Below are 23,700 nucleotides of genomic sequence, written 5' to 3' on the forward strand. Positions count from 1 at the left end.
TCCCAATGACATAAAAGGTGTCAAAATGTTAAAATAAGGTTTACTTCCTTTTCTGTATGCTATAAAATCACTCTCTATCTTTTCCAATCTCATAGACAACTTGCTATCTATTCCCTATATGCAGTGAAAAATATCTGATATATATATACATATATTTAAAATATGACACAAATCTTTATCATAGGCAGCACTTATAAAAACTTTGGTTATGTAATAGCTAATTTTAAATACATCTTGTATATCATAATATGTAGGTTTGAAGATTAGTGCATCCAGAATTCAGAGATAATGAAAATTCTATCAATTCTTTTCTTTCCTTGGAATTTCTGATACTAGTGGTCATATTAACAAGCAGAGAAAAAAGGAGAAAGCAAGAAATAATTCGAGCGCTGGTAAAATAATCTTCATTGCAGCAATTCACAATAGCATGTTATATATAGAAATAAGATCAGTCATTGTTTTCAAGCCTGCTAAATAAAACCGAACTCTTGGAATGGCATGCCACTTGACCTTTCTGGGTTTCACCAGCAGTATTTAACTGGTGCAAAGGGAACACACTTGCAAGTGTCTCCTGTTGACATGAGAGATTCTCCTGGTAGTTCACACAATGTTCAAAAGGCACAAGTCCCTTGCTTCAGAACGCAAGAAAGAATTATCTTCCCATGGAGCCACACGGTCCACACTGAAGAATGATATGAGAAATTTTCACTTTTTGTCGCAACTTATACTCTCAGCAGGGCCTCTCAAATCAATTCCAGCAGTTAAACATTCAAAGACTGCTCACTTTGAGGTTGAAATACTTGATGCTCACACAAGAAAGCAGATATGTATTGTGGATAAGGTGAGTTTCATTTATTTCTTTCAATTTCTCTTATCTGACCCAAAGATCATTGATCACTTCATTAAATGTTGGCAAACCTTTACTAAAAGATCTTCCAGTGTTTATTGCTAATTTTACGATGAGTAGAATAGATACTTTATACTTCATTTCAGTAGTAAATATTCACTGCATCTTTCATACTCAATTTAAATGGTAGCTAATAATTATTAGCTTCTGGATATCCTGCTGACATTTACCATGGTCAGGAGGTAAAATTTCCGGGGCTCAGCTTCTCAGCCTACATGACAAAAGGTCTCTAGGTTTTTCTCTTCATGCACTTCATTGCATGTTCAAATTATCATAAAGTTTTAATAGTGTTTGTAGAAAATAGTAAGCAAAAGCCACTGTTATGAAAAATGATACTTAGTGTATATGATAAAACTTAGTCATTTACAAATTATTTAGAATTGATTAAATTATCTTAAAAAATGCACATCTCACTTTCTATGAAAAGTTTACTTATTTCAAAACCACGGTGTTCAAGGTCCTAAAAAGAGTGTCTTGCTTAATATGTTACCCATGTGTATTCATATCACAGATGTTTCACTAAGAAAAGATAAAATATATACTTCCTAGGCTAGAAAATTAACACACAAATATATGTGTACACTGTAGATATACATATGTATGTACAACATTCCAAACATTTTCAGTTTCTCAAAAGTTTAAAAATACACCAGTGGTTAATTTGTTATCAGAAAGATTGATATTTTTAATAAAAATAAACCTTGATTTATTTTACTTTACAGACTAGTTAAATAAGTTTTTTGCTGTTGTTCTAAAACTAAAATTTAACCACCGATTTTATTTAACTATACTTTCACTGTGATTCTAGATAAGAAGGAAAGAGAAGAAATTGTTTCCTGCTTTTAATTGCCAAGGTCATATATACTTTCTTATTTAGTAATTATAATGCTATGACCAGCCTATTGGTTGGGTGATATTAACTTTTATTTACAGATGAAAAATGAAAGATAGAAAAACTTTAAGAAGTTTGTACAGGTCAAGGTGAAATATAAGAGATTCAAAATCATTTCCATGCGACTCTAAATCATATTCTTTTTCTATAGCATCACTTGGGCCATATATAAATGATGAATATTTATTACATATAATAGAATTTTAGCTTATGAATTTCATGCGTATTATAACTTACCTCTATTTTAGTGTCTCAATAAAGTTTTTCTATTTTTTATATCAGACAAGAATAAGACAAATCTAAAAAAAAAGATAAAGTTATTCAGAAGTTACTGATGTTTGCAGTATCTCAATATCAAAAACTCAAAACTTATAAGAAAAATATAATTAAATCAAGGGGAAAAAGGCAATGGAGGGAATGGATATTAAATTGGTCAAGGACTTCTAAAGACCAAGATACCAAAATGAGACTGGTTATTGTGTTCTTTTTTATATGTGTCTAAACCTTGACACAAAATCCACCTTAAAGTAATGAGGAACTGGTGGGCTCCTAATTATTTTCCTCATACATTTAAATTTTCTGTTATTAAGATTTTATGTGAAGCTAAGACATGGAGCTTTATATTTCCATGTTTACATTTCTAGCTAAATGGTGAAAAGTTTAAGCATGCAGAAAGCCAACATTATTTAGAGATAAGAATTTTGTTTAGGAATCTCATATTTGAACTCTAAGAGTCCTGGTGTTTGCATCTCCAGTGGCAAACCCTTAGGGAAACTCAAAGGCTCAGTAGGGGATTAAGTCGGATTCCTCGCCAGCCTTCATTGCACAATCCACACCCTGTGGTGTGCAGCTTACTACATCCAAATGTTTGACTTGTCATTGAAACTGAATTTTGTTTTGTCTTGTTTCAGTTTTGTAATTTGAGAAATTGTCTCATAATGATGGCAAGATTTCTAAAAGAACAAAACACCAATTACTTTACATTTTTTTTGTTTCACGATTCCTAGCTGTGCAAATTTGTAAACATGAAAAAATTGCTTTTGTTTCTTGTTGAAGATATTGTTTTTCTTAGACAAATTAACAGCTATATTAGCAGTAAGGTCATGTTAAGTGCCTTTCACTGCACTTGGCTACACCTGGTCTACAAAAGCAGTGTTGCTTATGACTTCGTCCCTGTCTTTCAGTAAGTACTGTGTTGTTAAGTAGTAAAAGTTAAAGGGCATGTACTTTGGAACCAAGCATATCTGGATCAAACCCCTGCCACATCAATCATATCTATCAAGGCACAGGAAAGTCACTGAGCTGCTGATCCCCAGGACCTTTATTTAGAATTTAGGTTACTAAAATCTATTTTGTGAGCTTGTGGTAGAAGTAGAAATAATATGTGTAACATGCTTTGTAGAGTATCTTAAACATAATAGGGACAAAATAATCTTTTTAGTTTTAATAATCTTTCAGAGAGATAAATTTAATGTGCATAAACATTCAAAAAAAAATGTGACGAACTTTGTGATATCCACACAGAATTTAAATTTGACTTCTTGATAACTATCCATTGACATGATTTGTTATAATGCTTAAGTTAGATGTAAATTTTCAAATACCTAGAGTGGGATGTACGTATTTTAGTAATATATGCTAAGCTCTGGTAGAAATTGAGTTTGCGTCTAGATATATCTAATTTAGTTCATATAGTTTAAATATAAATTACAATTACATTTAATTTAAAATTAAATTTAAAAATAATTTAAATTCACAGTGGACAAAGTACGTACTCAAGAGATTCATGAGACCAAAACATTGAGAAAATTCCTCGGATTAAAGAAAATATATTGAATCATGTTCTCCAGCTTCTGTCCCATTTCTCTCATTACTTTCATCATGTTCATATCATCTGTCCACGCTTCTCTTTTCTCATTCTATCCTAAACCCTCTCCATCCAGGCATTTGCCTCCATCACTTCTCAGAATACGAACTTGCCGAGGTCACCAGTGAGGCAGTGGTAAATACCCTGCTAAATCCAAAGGTCAATTCTCATGCTTTATCATACTCAGTGTATCAGCAATATTTGCACTGTTAAGCACATCCTCTTCCTTAAAATACTTTCGTTATTTGAGCTCCAGGATTATACACACATTTTTTTTTTAAACCTTCTTTATTGGCTTCCCCCTTTTCTCTTACTTCTTCTTTATCATCTGACTTATTATGTATGGATTGTCAACAACTCTGTCATCAGAACTTCTCCCCACCTTTACTCATTTACCTTACTGAGTCTTGTAGCCTTAAGTATCATATGCCTATCGATGACTCATAAACATGTAACTGCAGCTTATCGTTTTCCTCTGAAATTGCAAATCCCTTTATCTATTTATCTATATATGTATCTATCTACATCTATGTATGTATGTATGTATCTATCTATCTAACTAACTAACTGTCTAGCTATCTCTCTGGCTATCTATCTATGTATGTATCTATCCATCTACCTATCTATTTGGATGTTTACTAGACATCTCAAACTTAGTATATCTAAAACTGAGCACTTGGTCTTCCCTCCAAATTTTTCCACAGAGTTTTCCAAGTCACTAAGTGGCAAATATATCTTTCCAATAGCTCAAGCCAAACAGCCGCATCATGACTCATCTTTTAATCTCACACGCCACATACAATCCATCTTCACAGTGATGTCTTCAAATATATCCATACTTTGACACTTTTTCAACACCTCTACTGCTAGCACTCCTCAATCTTTCCTGCTCTTGTCCTTAGCACCTTCAATATGTTCCCTAGATAGCAACCAGAACTCACCTCTTAAATCATGTCAGATAATATCATTCCCCACTCACAACCAGTCAACATTTTCCTTTAGGTCTTTACTTAACTGTCATGTTTTCCTTGGGACTTTTCCTGACTACCTATTTAAAATTGCCAAGTCTGTCAATTTTCTCTAATAACCTTCCTTGTGCTATTTCTTCACTAGTACTTATTACCTTTTTCATTTTGTTTATTATTTGGCCTACCCCTAGAATACCAGTTTCACAAAATCAGGGATTTGGGACTTTTTTCACTCCCATATTTTCAACATTTAGAATAGTGCCTGGCCCAAAGAAAGTGCTTACTAATATGTATTGAATAATTTGATGCTTGTTTAAGAGGTATCTGGATTTGACAATGCACTCATGTTTAGGAGTGCTAGTTTTGGGGTGGAGGAGTATGATATTTGAAAATACTTTTTATTTTTTTCTAAATCAAATTATCATTGGAATAAATGTAAATGTGTTTACAGAAAAAGACATTTAATTAAACCATTTCACCGAATGCCCAAATTCCTCCTGGCTTGCTCCCAGCAACGATGTACAGAATTTAACTTCATATTCATGTATAATTTATTAACAGATAGTGATATTCTGATTACAAAAGCTAACAAACTTTTCATAAAGAAGACAATGAAAATGGAAGAGTATTTATTTAACTAATTTACTTATTTCCTATGAATGATTGAAATAATGCTACTAAAAGAATGATAAGATGGAGAGCAGATTTAAAATATATTGTTAAATATCATTCTTAAGTATTTATTGGAACATCAAAAATATATAGGAAAAATAAATTTAAAAATTTAACAATGAATTATTTCTAGTTGCTAACTGTCCTTGTCTCACTTCTATTTTACAAAATGTCAGAAGCTTATCTTGTGATAAGTAGATGATTCAAGAGCATGGCCAGAACTCTTAAAGCTAGAGTTGATAAATGTTTCCAATATCATCCCATTCTTTTTTCTTTAGACTTTTCTCCAAGGAGCTTGACCTCAAGAGCCCTCTTTCTCCTATTGTTTTACTTACTCTACGTCAAAACTCTCAAAAGCTTTCAAAAGACTTCCTACAAATAAAAGAAAGCACTCAATAATTCTCCAATCCTTCTAGTGGTAAAAATACCAGTTTTCACCAGAAAGCAGTAGAGAGAATTATACAGGATTATATAACTGCATAAAAATTGTACTTTTAATACTTCAGTGAGAAATTTTGAGAACTGTTAATTTCTGACATTGCTACTTTTAATATTTTATCTTGAGGATGCTACTTAGCATATTTATGCCTCAGTCTCTTCATCTGTAAAATGAGAATGGTTCTGCTTTAAAATGGCTTCCTGGTAGTTTTCAGAATTTCATGCATATGCAAATGGAAATATCTTCCTTTCGTTCCATTACTCTTTTTCTTCCTCCTCTTTCTTTTCTTTTTTTTATTTTATCTTTTCCTCCTATGTCCCTCACCTCTTTCTCCCATCCCTGTCCCTTTTTTCTTTCCCTCCTCCTGAGCCCTCTTCTTCCTATTTCTTATTATGTAACATGATATAATAGAAAACTTAGAACTTTGGATTCAGAAAGCCCAGAATTTCAGTATAAATCTGACTGATTTTCTTCTCCATAGACAAAGTCCAAGAGCTCTCCTCCTTATTGTCCTTTTCTGTAAAAGGATTTAGCAGTCATTATCCTTCCCCTTTACAGAGGAAGAAATGGTGGCACAGAGTTGAAATAAAGAACTTAGTGGATGTTAGAACCAAGGTTTGAATCTAGCCAATATACGTTCTGTGTCTTGCTCTTAACTATTATACACTACCACTTGACGGATATTAATGACTTCTATTAGCCAAAATTCTCATGTTCTGTTTAATTTCATGGTTGGGATGTCTGATTTCCCATACAGACAATGTATTTCAGAACAGAAGTGCTATTTTTGTGCATGTGTGTGTAAGGAAGATTGGCCTTGAGCTAACATCTGTTGGCAATCTTCCTCTTTTGGCTTGAGGAAGATTGTCACTGAGTAAACATCTGTGCCAATCTACCTCTACTTTATATGCAGGATGCTGTCACAGCATGGCCTTATGAGTGGTGTGTAGATCTGCACCTGGTATCCGAACTCGTGAAACTTGGGCTGCCTAAGCGAAGTGCACGAACTTGATCACTACACCACTGGGCTGGCCCAGAGAAGTGCTGTTTTTGAAGGATGTCTACATGCCCTTCCATTTGAGACAAAGGAAAGCTCTTTAACACTCTTTCCATGTTGTATATCTAGACATACAATATCGTTAGTTAACACTCAAACGTAGAAATTAAAAATATTTTTAAAGTCCCTTTAACAAATTAAGAACAAAATGTGTTCAAAATGTTTACATCATTAAAAACTACAAAATTGAGATGAAAGTTTCCTTCCAAAAGAGGTAATTAATATGATCATTTTTAGTGAACACAGAGGAGCCCCAAAGCCCACCCTATTCTTTGGATGTACTTGGGAATTCCTTAGCACAGCATGCAGTTATAATTCCGAAACAATCAGTGTACTTTGTTTAATATTATCTCCCCTGACTTAGATTTCTTTCAGAAAAGGTATACCTATTGTCTTAAACCAATATACAATGTCATGAGAGGCAAAGTGGTGCAATGGTTTATGCTCTGAAGTCTGACATATTTGTGTATGCAGTTGAGATTTGCGAATTATTAATGCTTTGTCATCTTAATATGTTACTTAACTACTCCGATTCTTGGTTTCCCAAGAAGGATAAATATAAATCAAAGTAGAGTAAATATCTACCTCTAAGGAGTATCTAAAGATTTTATATTTTTTCTATGTAGAAGGTAGCACCACATTTGCGACATGGCTAGTTTTCTGTAAATGAATGTTATATTTTAGGTAGTGGCAAAACATTAAAAATATTATTCTGCTGAAGTGGGAAAATAATTGAATTAATACTTTTCTACTATGATTGCAAAAATTTAGGCATTTTTGGTGATAGTCATTATTATCCTTTTCTAAAATGATTAGGAAGAATTAGAATTAGAAAGCATAGTCACAGGAATCATCTTTGTAGCATCAGTTTCTAGCATTCTATATTCAACTCATACTCCAAATAATATACACTGGTTACTCATACCACGATATACCATAAAAGATGCCAGTGGATATATAAGCATTGCATTAGTGTAATAGTAGAGAAAAAATTATACTCTAGAAAACTATTCACGAATACCATTTACAAAACAAATATAGAACTTTTGTCTATATTTTTCCATTTTCCAAATATATCACCATGTAAGAAAACTGTTTTTGTTTATGGTTAAGCTATAAAGAAGTTATTCTATCTCCTAATATATGAGAAGCAATTATACTCCATTTAGAAGGTCAACATAGATGAATAAGTTTTAAAGGATGCGTCTAGAAAGAGAAGAGTTTAAATTTACCAGATTCAGTGGTTCTCCAACTCTCTATTTTGACATTTTATAGTGTCACAATCAAGTATTTATTAATTCAATAGATATTTGTCCAGTGCCCCATTAGGTGTTTGAGATAATGCATGAACTCAAACAGATGCAATTTTGATCTTCATAGATTTTATCCTCTCCTGTGGAAGACGGTGTAGAAGTAATTTTAGGTGCAAAGATATCTACATAGTGAGAGGTAAAAGAGGGTAATTTGGAGAGGCAAACAAAGGGAGATATCTTAATCTGTGGAAAAAGAAAGCTTCCTAGAGAAATGATCTTTATATGTGGCCTGGATAGTGAGTAGGATGAAGTTAAGTAGAGGGATATGATAGACAATTAGGAGACAGAAACAACAAGACATGTTTGGTTGTCAGAGTTGAGGGAAAGGGAGAACACAAGCATGATGTCAAATTGTTGAAACAACTCCAGATCTTGAGGATGGTACAATTTACTGAATCATTTTTGTGGCGTTTTTGTTTGCCTTCTTATTTTTGGTGAAGACAAGGAGAGAGGCAGGTTGGAAGAAGCACTTTTCATTCATTTTAAATTAGATATATTTGTGAGATATCCAAATAGAGATAACCAGTAGGCATCTGGGTGTGAAGACATAGAGCTGAGGAGAGTCACCATGGCTAAGTATTTTGATATGGGAATTGAAAACATATAGGAGTTCCTTGAACTCTCAGAGTAGGAAAGATAAAATTTGGAAATAATAATATGATGCATAAGAAGAAAAAAGAACCAACTACAGAAGGCTGAGAAATTCCAACATGTAAAGGTCTTACAGAAAGGGGAGATAGAAAAGGAAAATAAGGAGAAGTTTCCAGAGAGCTAGAAGAAATATGAGAAATGTTACACCACAGAAGTCAAAGAAAGAACATTGAGGAAGAGATCAGTAGCAAGGTTTCTGGGCTAGTGTGATCAAGTCTAGGGAGTGACATTGCGCAATGGAGCAAACAGAATAGGTGGTACGGTTGGGACCGATGATAGAGGGCCTAGGTGCCTTGCTAAGGCATCTGGACCTTTTCTTTTCTTTCAAATTAGGGGGGTAATATTTCCTGATCTGCCTTTCCAAAAATTAAATTTGCATCCATGTGGAAGATGGAATGGATAGTAGAAAGACTGAAGACAGAGAATTCAGTAAAACTGAGAAGTGAATCTTTTGTCAGCCCGTTCAAGACCGCCATATTTGGGAGGCAACCTGATATCATGGATCTGCTCAGGCTTTGAAGATACTCAGCTACCTCTCACACTTAACCAGCTTGTGACACTGGGCAATGTCCTTGTGTTCTTTTCCCTTATATTTTATTGGTACAAGTTATCTCATTGTAGGCACCTGAATAAATGTGATGTTCCATAAGGAATTTCTGTAAGGAAATGACTATGGCCCAGAGCCTTGATTAAGCAAGATAGAGCTAACAAATTAAAATTTACAAATTATTAATAGCATGGAAATTCTCAAATCAATTAAATATATTAAAGAACTATAAAACGAAGGCACCTGGGGCACATGTCTCTGTCAGGGTCCATGGATAGAGTGTGGTGGGTTTCCCAGTCTAAGGCCTGATTCGTCAGTTTAAACCAAAAGAGAGGGGTTTGGTAAGCCCCACGTGGTTCTTACTGAAGGTGCACATAAGGAGAAGGCACTGGGAGGCAAGGGAGACTGTTGATCACAAGGGCTGTTGGGGAAGTCATATCAGGAACGTGCATTTACTTGTGACTGTTGATGCTATTTACGGCATGTGCTGCATGAGGGGCTAGTGTCAGTTTAGGGTTACTGCAGGCCACCTGGTCAAACAAAACTGATGTTTGATTCCAGGCAAAAAGCAATACCATGGTGTAACTTAGCCAAACTCTTGACAAAACCTACAGATGTGCATGCTGTACTAATGGTTTTAAAAAGTTCACGATGTAGGAATTCTTAGTTCTTTCATGATCTAACAGTTCAAACAAAAAAGATAGAGTGTGCTTACATAATATATTTCTGGGAAAAAGTTTCCATTCACCCTTTTCGTGCTTTTGTTTGATTCTTTTTTCTAGAAATTAAAGGAGAATTGTATTATTGGCTTATATTTTGTCGTTATCAACATTTTATTGCTGTTTTTTGGTAATCTGACAAAGAACTGTCAAAATCATTACCTGACTTGCTGCTGTGATCTTAGCGTGTACTTACATATAATGCAAGTTTTTTGTCATTGTTCCTTTTACTGACCTGAGTGCTCAAAGTTTTCTAGTGACAACTTTCTTTCCTGAGCCTATTCCTCATAAAATTAGGATTTAACACGAGCGGTAATTTAAGTCAATGTTAAGAAATAAACATTCTGTTATTTTATATTTTGAATTATGTAAAAGCTTCAGGGAAAGAGGTCTGAAGGAGCAATACTGCAGCAAGTGGAAACTGATATTTATATCTACATTAAGGCTCTTAATATCCTCATACCATATGTTTGTGGGTACAAATTTGTGCTCCCTGAGGTCTTAAGTTAGCATTATTAGAAGTAGAGTAGTGGTAAAATTTATACTTTTGCTAGAATTTGTGCAATGATATGGCATCTAAGCTCCATACAGTCCTAAATTATGCATGGATTTACATATATTTATATTACATCTTACTTTCTGCTGTGAAAACTATGCTTTTTTCTTGGCTACCTGAGAAGAGCTCAAAGGCTTAGCAGCAATCATCGTTTGAAGGTGATATTTCCCTTAAAAAGCTTTGCAGTGATTCTTATCAAGTACCTATGAGAATATCTTGCAGGGGCACAATCCTAGAAGATCAGCTGCCTTCCTTTTCCCTCCCTCCTTCCTTCCTTCTTTCCTTCTCTCCAGCTTGTTTTTTCATTGAAGAATACCAATCTTCCAGTTGTTGGCACGGTTATAGACAATGGGAACACCAGCATGAAAACCAGACAAAACCAAACAAAATATGCTCCCTCCTCTTCAAATGTTCACAGCATTGTGATGAATAATCACATATAAATAGCCCAACGCAGATAATATAATACAAGCTTGAAGAAGTCATGAACGAGGTGCCAACTGAGCCCAAGTGGATTATTTTCTTTTCTGCTGAAGAAATTGAGAGCAGCTTTAGAAATCTCTTCCAGTTACAAACAGTCCCAGCACACTGAAGGATCATCAAGGGGGATCTCTAACAGGAAAGGGCAATCTCCTAAAGTAGAAATTATTTCCTCTGAATGTCTTACATCCTCGGCCTTCCAGGTTTTGAGTGAAGGCATTTTGCTCTGGAAGCCCCTCTGGAGAATTTAGGAAGGAAGGTAAAGATGAATTCCCTTCCCACTTAAGAGTTTCAAATGTGCAAACTTTTCAGGCTCTGTACCATTCGTATATTATATTTTATTAGTTGATTTTTAAACTGCCAGTCATCAAGTAATTTTCAATCCCTGTTGATCTGCTGGGATTCAACTGAGTAACCTGAGCCCACGAGTCTGTCACCATATAAAGCCTGTGAATGCCGCCCTCATGTATTTTCCTATGAGAAGTGAGTTCTCTTTTAGATAGATTTATTAGGAACTACCTACTACGTCTAGATAACAGATATTTTATTTGAGAATTGATCTTACTCTTTTTGTTTTTTTTTTTTAAAGATTGGCACCTGGGCTAACAACTGTTGCCAATCTTCCTTTTTTTTTTTTTCTGCTTTATTTCCCAAACCCCGCCCCAGTACATAGCTGTATATCTTAGTTGCAGGTCCTTCTAGTTGTGGGATGTTTGATGCTGCCTCAACGTGGTCCATGTCCGCGCCCAGGATCCGAACCCTGGGCCGCTGCAGCGGAGCACGCGAACTTAACCACTCGGCCATGGAGCCAGCCCCCGATCTTACTCTTAAATCAAAGAATGCTGTACCTCTGCCTTCTTATAAACTCAACATTCTTAGAAAATTTTGGGAAAAGAATGAATAATTACCTGTCCTTTTTCTTATAGAGTTTAAGTTTTCTCGTTACACATTTTTACTGTCTCCAAAATAAACATTTAATATTACTTCATGTTTGAATGTTTCTAACTTTGTAATTACTGTTATATGATTTTTTAAAAATCAAACTGTAATCAGCGATTTCTTTTGGCAAACATTTGGTGAATTACTGGCTGTCTGAGTCCTTTATTTGTCAATAGTGGTCTGTGCGCCACTGAAAATTGATGTATTATCTTCTTTTCATAAATTTCATTCAATAAAATTCTGTTATAATCTGAATTTAATTTAATCAGGACTTTAACACAGAATCCTGAGGCAGTCTTTCAGATGATATGCTACTCTTTTTTTACAGATGGGAAAATTTCAAAAATCTGTCATTCTAAAATTTCTGAGAAATCACCTGTATGTTAAGAGCTATTTTATGTAGAGTTCTTTTAACTCTTGATATGGTAAGAAAAACATAAACAGCAGAAACAGCTACAACCCTGAGCAGCTGATTGCTAAAATCAAATCTGCTTCATTTCAAAGTGGGAAGAAAAAATGAAATAGGTTTTTTTATAATTATAAAAAATAGATCCAGAAATTTTCTTATTCACTTTTACTTTTCAATCAGCATTTCTGGCATTGTATACACATGATCTTTTCTTAGGCCTTTGTTGGTAATAGAATCCTTCTAATGTAAGTTATTGGTCCATGTATGTCATAGCTTAAGTATGTAAGTACAATTTGGCTAGAATAACTCATTTTCAAACTAACTGTTCTTGACACTATCCTGTGCTATACTAGAGAAAAATCTGGAGTCCAAGTTTAGCTTTGTTTCCCTACACAAAGACACCCATTTCCCTTCTGTCTGATTAGATGTCTTCTAATTTCTTGCACCACTCGCCATCTCGTCGGTCCTAAAAGGAGGGGCCAATGTGTGGAGTTCTATAACACATAATGTATCTGTGATAGAATGTGCAAGTTTTTTCAGGTCTGCCCATGCTATTGCCTCACAGTTACTCATTTGGGAGGTTGAAAAGGCCAAGACTCAGTAGGTGATTGCAAGAGGTCAAAGTGTCCCATCAGTAGAGAATTCACCTGTGGAGCTAATTCTTTAGTCAGTCACCTTAGATAGTTCATCAAGCTGCTGGCTTTCCAGAATCTCGTTCTTTTTGTACTACATCCAATCAATCAATAAATCATTTTATTCTAGACTCAGTATATCTCTGCACTGAACTATTACCATCCTAGTTTAAAGCACCATCACTTCTAACATACCGACTGATCTACGAGCCTTCCCTGAACACCCACAGTATATGTAGCAAAACAGAATAAACATACTATAGTTCCTCTCAGATGTAGGTACAAGCACATATAAGTTCCACAATATCACCAGGTGAAATAGAATTCAAAATTTGTTATTACAGGTGAAATGGTTTTGTTATGGCATTATCATTTTAATTGTTACCTGCAGTCTGTTCAATTTACAGAAGCCAGATTGATTCTTTTAAAACCTGAACTATATCATGTCACTCCTCTGATCAAAACCCTCCAAAAGCTATACACCTTACTCAGGAGAAAATCCTAGCTTCTCTTCCACATTCTAAAAGTTTATGTGTTATTTCCACACCCTCATCGCTCTGGTCATGTCTTTAACCCCTCTGTCTCCAACTCGCTCTGCTCCAAGCACACTGGCCTGCTTGCTGTTTCCCAGACACTCTTGATGTGATGATCCCTCAGGGTCTCCATCCCTGATGGTACTTCTGTCTAGAAGAATCTTCTTCAAGATATCTGCATAGTTAGGTCCCTAGCTGAGGCCTGTGCTCATATATCTTTACCTTCCTATCAGAATCATACTTCTCTCCATCATTCTGATCTCTTCCTTCCTTTATATTTTCTTCTTTGAACTTACCCTCAGATATAGAATATATATATTTCTTTATTGTCTGTCTCATTTCTTCTAGAATATCAATTCAGTGTGTGCTTTAGTATTTTAGAAAGTGGGATTCAGGTAGAAGACTGCTCGTATTTAACTCAGCTCTGCTGCCTATTGTCTGTGTGACAGAGCACAGATCCCAACAGCTAAGCGCATCAGTTTCCACGTTGTCAGCTGGGGATGATAACAATACTTAACTCTGGGTTGTTGGGAGTATTAAACGAATTAACCGTTTAGAAGAGCACTTGGTACATAGAAGACATTATATAAGTGCTGGCTATTATTTTAAAACAGAGTAAAATTTTGTGCATGCGCGTGTGTGTGTGTGTTCCCACTCCTTTATGCATGGTACATAGAACAGTTACTGGTGCATAGTTGGAGCTCACTTAATATTTTTGAATCAAACAACAAACTCTCATACTTATTTATCATATCATATTTGTTTAGCTTGGATCCTTTACGTAATGATTGATTTGTATTTTATTACAATGATCAAGTTTGTGTTAAGATCTAAGATATAATGCTTGGAATAGATATTATGAGCCGCAAGACATATCCAGACAGTGAAGACTTTGTAAACATTTTTTATCCATTTAGTTAACACCAGTTGTGTACCTTTAGAGAGACATTTGTATTTCATGGATGCAATTTCCTCTTTTAAAGAGGCTCACTGATACGTACTTCATAAGATTGTTTATAATGGTCAAGTGACTCTTTGTATAGATTCTAAAGTATTTCCTGCTATATGGTAAATACTCAACAAATTTTCCTCTACCTCCCATCTCCCCTTTTTTCTCCCTCCCACTATATGATGTAGCTTGGCTGTTGTATAAGGTTTGAACCAGGCTATTTGCGTTCAAAGTCCATCCTTGTAGCTTATTAGCTGTGTGACTTGGGTAAATTACTTAAGCAGGCTGAGTCAGAGTTTTCTCTTCCATAAAATGAAGATAATAATATATCTTCAGTATGGTGTGTGAATTAAATTATTTAGTAAAGGTAAAGCTCTTGGAATAGTGCTGGACTCTTAAGCACTCAGTGATGTTAGTTATGACTGCTAGCATTATTCTTAATGGTATCCAATGCTATTTCTATATCATGTATTAACTTAAAATAAAAATGAGACAAATAACTTAATTAAAACGTAAAACCAGCTAGCAAACTCATTTTAGTGATGAAAAATTCTAGTCCATATCAAAGTAATAGATGATAGTATATAGTATATATCAAGCATTGAAACTGATCGAATTTACAGGATATAGTAACATTTAATTTCTTTAGAGGTCCATAGTAGTTATATTAGCACACTTTATGTTCAGAAGAGCAGAGGAGGAACTCCTTATCTGTGTCATGTTTTTATCTCTGTTTCCTGTCACATTTATTGATAACACTTTTTTTCCATTTAAAACTGTCTTAATTGGGACTATCAACTCTATGGTTACCTTTTCTGCATTTAAGGCTGTGAGATGAATGCACTCTGGACACTTATGACCTGCACAACTACTAGAGATTAATTTTTCTACTTTTGAAAGAGATCAATAAAAGTTATTTAAAAATGTTACTAGCATAACAATGAGGAGAATGATGCTGTTATCATGCCTGTTTGTTACCATTTCTAAACCACGAGGAACAGAGGCTAGGCTACCTGCCACATGCGGTGGGGAAGGAGGTTTGATTATTATTTGCATTCATTTTATGGAGACTGTACTTAGCAAGTGACATTGCTGTTGGAGGTAACTTTATAATTCATGCAACAAAATAGTTGATCTTACATTTATTTAACATCTGATGAGCTGTCCATTTTTATTTCTCTCATGTGCCCAGGAAACTAATGTCCTTATCAAGGGTGGAAAGCCTATATCTTGTGTGAAGGAGAGAAACTGAATTATATTTTATATCCTATCCCCTCACCCTCAAGGAACCTAAATTTTCCAATTGCTATATATATATGTAATAATGTTTGAAATATATAGTATATGCAACATTATATCTATATATTTATATCTATGTCTATATATGTCAAGAAAGCAAAATAACATGCATGGTATATTCTTACTAAAGATGCAGAGAAAAGATGGGACTAGTGCCTGGCTTTATGGTCTTCTAGAATATTCTAGATAATAAAATAAAATTTTAAACGTTTTGGAGACTCTGAATTTATGAGCCTTAAAATCATTGTTGGTTCCCCAAACATCCATGGGCTGGAGGTGGGCTCTAGGAGAGCAGATAGCTTGTCTTTTAGCTCATAGACCTCTGGGTTAAATAGATACAAAATACCTCACGTCATTCAGTGAACTTGGATTTTGAGACTGATATCATGACTGTTAGGAATTTTGCTTCCATGAAGACACAATGTGTGTATTTTGAAAATGTAAAAGGCAAAGGACCAAATATTTGATGATCAGAAAGGTAGACTCTGGTAAATATTAGTGTTGTTTATTAAGGGGTTTTTGCTGGCTCTCACACAGGAACAGGGTTGTATTAAACTTGCCTACTTGTCTGAAGTAACTAGTTTTGTGCTGTGAAATATGGGTGAAAGGCATGAATTTATTTCCTGAGGGGAGCTGTAAGAACCGAATCTAATTTCACCACATTTTTTTTTTTAACTTCTGCCTTGGAAACAAGAAATGTTCCAAATGATGTCTGCTTTGTGAATATGGGTCCTAGAGTGAGGAAAATGCAAAGCAGGTCCTCCAGCCAATCTGATATATGTGTAATATGTGTGAAAAATAAGCTTGTATTGTTTTAAACTACTGAATTCTGCAGCAAAGCCTAGACTATTCTGACAGGTGCATTCAATGAAACTTGAATTAAAGATGAGTTTCATGATTTGGCAATTCATTATTAAAGATCCTTTCATCATTAGAAAAATTTATAACCGAGAGAGAGAGGGAGAACAGTTTTCTATATCATTGTCAAATTTTTCCTCTTAAATCTTCACATACATATCAACGTCATATGTCTTTCATTTAAAACTGTAAGGCAGGGCTAAATCAAACTAAAAAGCTTCTGTACAGCAAAGGAAACCATCAACACAATGAAAAGGCAATTTTTGGAATGGGAGAAAATACTTGCAAGCCACATATCCGATAAGGGGTTAATATCCAAAATATACCAGGAACACATACAACTCAATAGCAAAAAAATAAATAGCTCACTTAAAAATGGGCAAAGGACCTGCAGCTGGCCTGGTTGCATAGCAGTGAAGTTTGTGCACTCTGCTTCGGTGGCCCAGAGTTTGCAGGTTCAGATCCTGGCCTCAAACCTACATGCTCCTTATCAAGCCATGCTGTATATGTAGGCATCCTACATATAAAGTGGAGGAAGATGGGCACAGATGTTAGCTCAGGACCTATATTCCTCAAAAAAAAAAAAAGTGGGCAAAGGACCTAAATAGACACTTTTTCAAAGACACAAAAATGGCTGATAGGCATATGAAAGCATTCTCAATGTCACTAATCATCAGGTAAATGCAAATCAAAACCACAATGAGATACAACCTCACACTTTCTGGATGGTTATTATCAAAAAGACAAGAGATGATAAATGCTGGCAAGGACGTGGAGAAAATGGAACCTTTACAAACTGCTGGTGGGAATGTAAATTGGTACAGCCACTATGGAAAACAGTATAGAAATTCTCCAAGAAAATCAAAACAAGAACTGCAAAGAATAGATCCAGCAATCCCACTTCTGGGTATGTATCCAAATGAAGCAAAGTCATTGTCTCAAACAGATGTCTGACTCCCATGTTCACAGCAGCATTATTCACAGGAAACAAGATATGGAAACAACTGAAGTGTCTGTTGAATGGATAAAAAAATGTGGTATATATACAACAGAATATTATTCAGCCTTGAAAATGAATGAAATCTTGTCATTTGCAACAATATTGATGAACATGGAGGGCATTATGCTAAGTGAAATAAGTCAGACAGAGACAAATACTTCATGGCGTCACTTATACAGAGAACCAAAAAAAAGTTGGACTCTTAGAGAGTAGAAAAGTGGTTCCCAGGGACTGGGGATTAGGGAAAATGAGAGGTTGGTAAAAGAGTAAAAACTTTCAGTTATAAGATGAGTAGGGTCAAAGGATCTTTTGCATAACATGTTAACTATAGCTGATAGCACTGCATTATATAATTGAAATGTACTGAAAGAGTAGATCTTAAATGTTCTCACCAAAAACAAAAAAAAGCAAATATGTGAGATAATGAATATGTTAATTAACTCCATAAGGGGAATTCTTTCACAACGTATGTGTATATCAAGTCATCACATTGTACACTTTAAATGTCTTACCAATTTATTTGACAATTATACTTCAACAAAGCAGAAAAAAGAATAAAAATAATTTTAAAATAATTTAACAAACACAGACAAAAAACTGTAAGACAGATTTATAAAGTATTTCATTATTCATATAAGGTAATTCAATAAATTGACTATATTGGGTACTCAATCTATCCACTGGATGTTAATCTCTTCCATGAATTTTTTTTTTTTGAGGAAGATTAGCCCTGAGCTAACATCTGCCACCAATCCTCCTCTTTTTTGCTGAGGAAGATTGGCCCTGATCTAACATCTGTGCTCATCTTCCTCTACTTTATATGTGGGAAACCTCCCACAGCATGCCTTGACAAGTGGTGTGTAGGTCTGCACCCAGGATCTGAACCGGCAAACCTCAGGCCACCGAAGCAGAATGTGAGAATTTAACCACTGCATCACTGGGCCTGTCCCTTTCAATGAATGTTTAATGATTCTATATACCAGAATTTCTAGTAGATGATATTTAATAAAATAGGCAGCAGAAGTAGGCTGATTCTAAATATACAAGGTTGAATCAATAGGACTCTGAGATTTCTCAGATAATGAAGTTGGGTTATCATGGTTGATATAAAGATTCTGGGTTAAAAAGCTGACTGAATATTGGTGTCATTAATGGAGTACAAGCAGTTCTTGGCTTAACACATACAGCATTCAGTTCTGATCATTTAAATTTGTGATCGCTGGGAGATATATGCAGACATGTTAAACATCCAGTTGTATATGTAAGTTTGCAGCTGTGAAAACAAGTTGGTACTGGAGATATACATTTGAGAGTATGAAAAAAATATGGCATTCAAAAGCATGGGACTGAATGAGATTAGCTCTCTAGATAAATGATGACTTATTTTTACACAAGATCACCAAAGTGTTGTAATGTAGGTGTTGATGCTTCATGGCTCATTTAATCATCAAACATTTTTCAGAATTTCAGACACATTAAATAATAAAATTTTCATTGTCCTAAGATGAAAAATACTCAGAATTGGTTTAATTGTTGAGGATGAATTCTTCCGTGAACACGCAATACACACAGTGACATTTGGAAAGTAATGCAATCACTTTCAGTGGCTGGCACTGTGTAGCAACACTTATGAGGGCAGTGAGCCAATGGTGCAGAAATAATTGTAGCATCTATTTCTGTGGTTTGTTATCAAACAATTCATTAATAATATAAACTTTCTAAAGTTGATCTTCCTCTCTAATTCTTTTTGCTTGAAACTCATTTCACATTCCTCATATTCTAAAAACTGTAAATTAAATCTTGAAGTAGGTAAAAAGAGACATATGACCATCACTTCAAAACTGAAGTGATTGCTGGTGTTTGGGATGCCATTTGAAATCTTTATCCATCAAGAGATTACAATATGAAGTCTGTTCAGGTCAATAGATTTAATTCAGTTATCTAAAATACACTCCTACTGTTTTTTCAACACAGATAATATACAATAAATAACAGTGCCTTTCAGGCTAGACTAAGTAATGGCTACAAATAATCAAGGATGTACAGTAAAAAAGGCCTAATTCCCGCTTATATGGCATGCCCAATATGGATGAGCTGTGACTTTGCTTTGAGCTCTCCTTATTCTGGAACCAGGTTGATGAAACAGCTCTTGTCATTGTCATTGTCATTGTCCGTTTCCAAATCAAGTGAACAGAGATGTGGTATCCCAGTCAGTTTGGGCTGCTGTAACAAAGTACCATGGACTGGGTAGCTTTCAAACAACAGAAATTTATTTCACACAGTTTTGGAGGCTGGATGTCCAAGATCAGAATGCCAGCATGGTCAAGTTCTGGTTAGGATCCACTTCTGAGTTGCAGACTGCCATCTTCTCATTGTATCTAGAGGGCTAAAGAGCTCTCTGGAGTCTCTTTCATAAGGATGTGAATTGCATCATGAGAGCTTCACCCTCATGACTTAATTACTTCTCAAAGACCTCTACCTCCTAGTATCATCACATTGAGGGTTAGGATTTCAACATATGAATTTTGAGAGACAAAAACATTCAGTCCATGACAGTTGGTGGAGCACACCCTGGCTCTTAAAGCTCCCTCTTGGAAATTAAACATGCTGTTTCCTCTCATATTTCACTGGTCAGTCAAGCAGTGTCATGCCTGAGTCCAACACGGTAGAGATATTCCCTCTGGGGTGCCTGCCAAGGGATGGACAACAAATATTTTGAACAATTATAAATCTACCAGAGTAAGCAAAGACTCTTTGAAACAAACTTATTTACTCCAAAATTTATGTGCTAAAGTTCATTCACTTTAATTGTATACAGAGCCCCAATTTCTCATTCAAATTCTATTAACTGATTTGCTTGGCTAGGACAATCTTAGCTACCTGGTTTCTAAGTCAGAAGGACAAGTGAGACCTATAGCAAGCAAAAGCAGGGACAAGTCCAAGAAATAAGAGCCAGCAGCTTCCGGTACATATACTCATCATGGTAGAAGTCAGTAACTCCCAGACGGATGTGTGAAAACTCAGAATGCTTTTTAAGACCTAAGGCTTGAAAAGGACACACTGCCATTTCTGTCCAAATTCCATTGTCCAAAGTCAGTTAAAGACCCGAAGTTCAACATAACCAGCATCAACTCCTAGAGAAATGGAAATGAGGAATAGAGCAAATATTTGCTAAAATAATCTAATTTGCTCCAGATCTTCAGTTTCTAAGAACAATTTAATTCATCCTTCTCTTAGTATGACAATAAATATATTTTAGGGACAAGAGTATTCAGATTGGATGGATTAAAATATTTGATACCTAATGAGGAAGATAAAATCCTACTTTTTCAGAAAACTGGTTACCCATAATAACTCCTTTCCCAAGAGATACTGTGTATCTCAGAATGGGGATTTCCTGAGTCACCAGTGGAATAAACCTCAGTTTCTAAGATTTAATGCATAGTAAGTTTATGCGGGTTTTTTTTGAAATTCACTGTAACTACATTGTGCATCTTTCAAAAGCAAATATTAAGTATATTGGATATTAACGTGAAATATCTATGTGAGTCATGAATAGTTTCAGATTTATCATAAAACCAAATATATGAAACGTTTTTCATGATATCATGTTAATTTTATTTTTGTATATAGAATTTGAAATTTGAGTGTATTTTTTAAAGTTAGAGTTAATCCATATATCTCTTTAATATCATCAGTAGAAAAAAAGGTAAACACATTAATTATACAACAGACTTAACATCTCAAGTGATTTACAATCTTGATGTAAATTTTTAAAAAGTAAACATCACCATCTGAATTTGTTTGTAATCTGTACAATGAAATGACTGAGCTATATGTTTCTTTTCCTTTCTAAATGATTGCTATTTTTAATACTTCTTTGCTACTTGATAACCAGCTACCCAAATACTTAGTTTCAAACCAAGGCTATTTATTTATCTAATTATTCTGTTATTTGGTGATTTAGCTTACCACTGCTCAGCAGATCTTCTGCTGGGCTCACTCAAGTAATTGCGACCAGCTGCCAGGTAGCTGAGTGACTCTGAGCCAAGAGTGAGCTGGACGAAAGGGGGCAACAAGGCCATGTGTCTGTCATCACTTGGGAAGTTAACTCTGGCTCCTTTACTTGGGGCTGATCAAGGGTATTATCAGAAATAGTAGACATACATGGCCTCCTGAGTCTTAGATTTGCAACTTACCCAGCCTCACTTTCAACACATACTTTTGATTAAAGCAAATCACCATAAATTTAAGGTCTGGGGAAATAAACTCTACCTCTTTATGGGAGCATCTGCAAAATATTGTGGCTATTTTTGCAATCTCCACAATAGTATAGGATAAAGTACAGTTTTATTACTAATATATAATATACATACCTACATATACATAGATTGATAGATAACACTGTCAAATCAAAGTTACTTTACTATTCCTCCCAAGCCTGCTAATACTGAGCCCATGATTACTCATCACTTTCATTATTATTTTCACCGTATTTGAGCCTTTTTTCAAAATGTATGTTACGGTAATACTAATTAAAGGTATATATAAATGCTATCTTTCCCTTTTACAAGTGAAGACAAAGTGACTTTGGTAATATCCCTGTCATTGTCATTGCAAATCAATGAGTGGAAATCACTTGTGTTTTAATCAACAATTTTTTAACAGACTGTAAATCCATAGTTATTCTAAGAAAGACTTTTTATTCTGATCATCGCTAAGAAATTATATCACCTAAAATGGACCCTGAAATATTTTACACTTTGTAATTAAGAAAACTCAAACTAGATTTAAAACATACTACATGGACATCTTTTTCCCTCCATTTTTATCTGTATTTACATTTTAATGAACTGCATTATCGATGAAGAGTTTTTGTATTTATGGAAAAATCACCTTTTCCAAAGAAGTGAATATAAATTAACTTGGATTATGCATACATACTTAAGTCTTTTCCCTATGATCCTAAAGCTGAATGATTAATCAGTGGGTAATAGAATATCATTCATTTATCAACCGCTTTCTTCACATAGCAGTTAATTTTCATGTTATAATACTTGGGACTATTTGGAAAGGAAAATGACTGCCATTTAATCACTGGTGTTTTTAACAAATTTTTTTAAATGATTATTTATTAGTTTGCTCATAGGTAATATTCTTTTATTTAAAATGGTCCTTCAGTATTTATAGAGAAACCATTTCATTTAAATATGGCTTGGGCTTCCTTATTTAGGTAATATCATATTAAATGAAAACTTTCCTGAGTGTAAGGATTATTTTCTTGGCTTCACAAACTTGCAATAAGAAAGCAAGTAATCATAAATGTTAAGAAGTCTAAGAAGTAATCATAAATGTTAATTTCACCAGGCTCTATTTTATTCTTAAAAATATGCTTTTGGGGCTGGCCCCATGGCCAAGTGATTTAAGTTCCACATGCTCCACTTGAGTGGCCCAGGTTCACAGGTTCAGATCCTGGGTGCAGACCTGCAGCCATGCTGTGGAGGCATCCCACATGCAAAGTGGAGGAAGATGGCACACATGTTAGCTCAGGGCAAAGGTGTTTCCTGGGCAGCCATTGCAGAAATGAGGGCTCCAGATAAGTATATAATCTCCTTTCTGGCAAGTCTCATCAATCTGTAGTGAGGCCACGGTGGGTGTGCAAGAATGGTGTGCCCCTGCTTATGTTCCCTGGGAGCTCCTCCTTAGCTTCCAGGTGTGAGGGAAACCCGAAGCCTCTCTCTCAGGCTGAAGCTCCAGGCTAAGTGAATAGGAAGACTGGGGTTCTGTGTCAGTCTGCTGTCTTTGAAGTGCCCTGGCAGGGTTGGTGGGGGGTGAAGTGGAGGTAGGGGTCCTGCCAAGAACTGTCTTTCCTATTGTTACAGACCTGTGGAGCTCATGTATGGCCAGTCAACCTTGGCCACCAGGGTCAGGCGATCAAGGAGCATCCCCTCTGTGGATTATGCACACCCACTCGCTTTAGCAAGGCATCTGGAGAGTATAGGGTATGCAGTAA

The 23,700-nt window shown here is 35.2% G+C and overlaps 1 protein-coding gene across 4 annotated transcripts in view; it reads left to right on the plus strand.

Moving 5' to 3' along the window:
• The first annotated feature begins 503 nt into the window (after positions 1 to 503).
• Positions 504 to 23,700, plus strand: part of TECRL (trans-2,3-enoyl-CoA reductase like) — a 97,879-nt gene continuing 74,682 nt past the window's right edge. For 2 of the 4 annotated variants that reach the window (XM_070262407.1, XM_070262406.1), the window contains exon 1: positions 551 to 841. In XM_070262407.1, coding sequence (XP_070118508.1) covers positions 608 to 841 — 234 coding nt within the window. In that variant the 5' untranslated portion in view covers positions 551 to 607. Of the gene's footprint in view, positions 842 to 23,700 lie in introns of all 4 variants that reach the window. The other 2 variants (XM_001501057.5, XM_070262408.1) reach the window with 2 other exon arrangements.

This window comes from Equus caballus, chromosome 3 (assembly GCF_041296265.1).
Source record: "Equus caballus isolate H_3958 breed thoroughbred chromosome 3, TB-T2T, whole genome shotgun sequence".
NCBI lineage: Eukaryota > Metazoa > Chordata > Mammalia > Perissodactyla > Equidae > Equus > Equus caballus.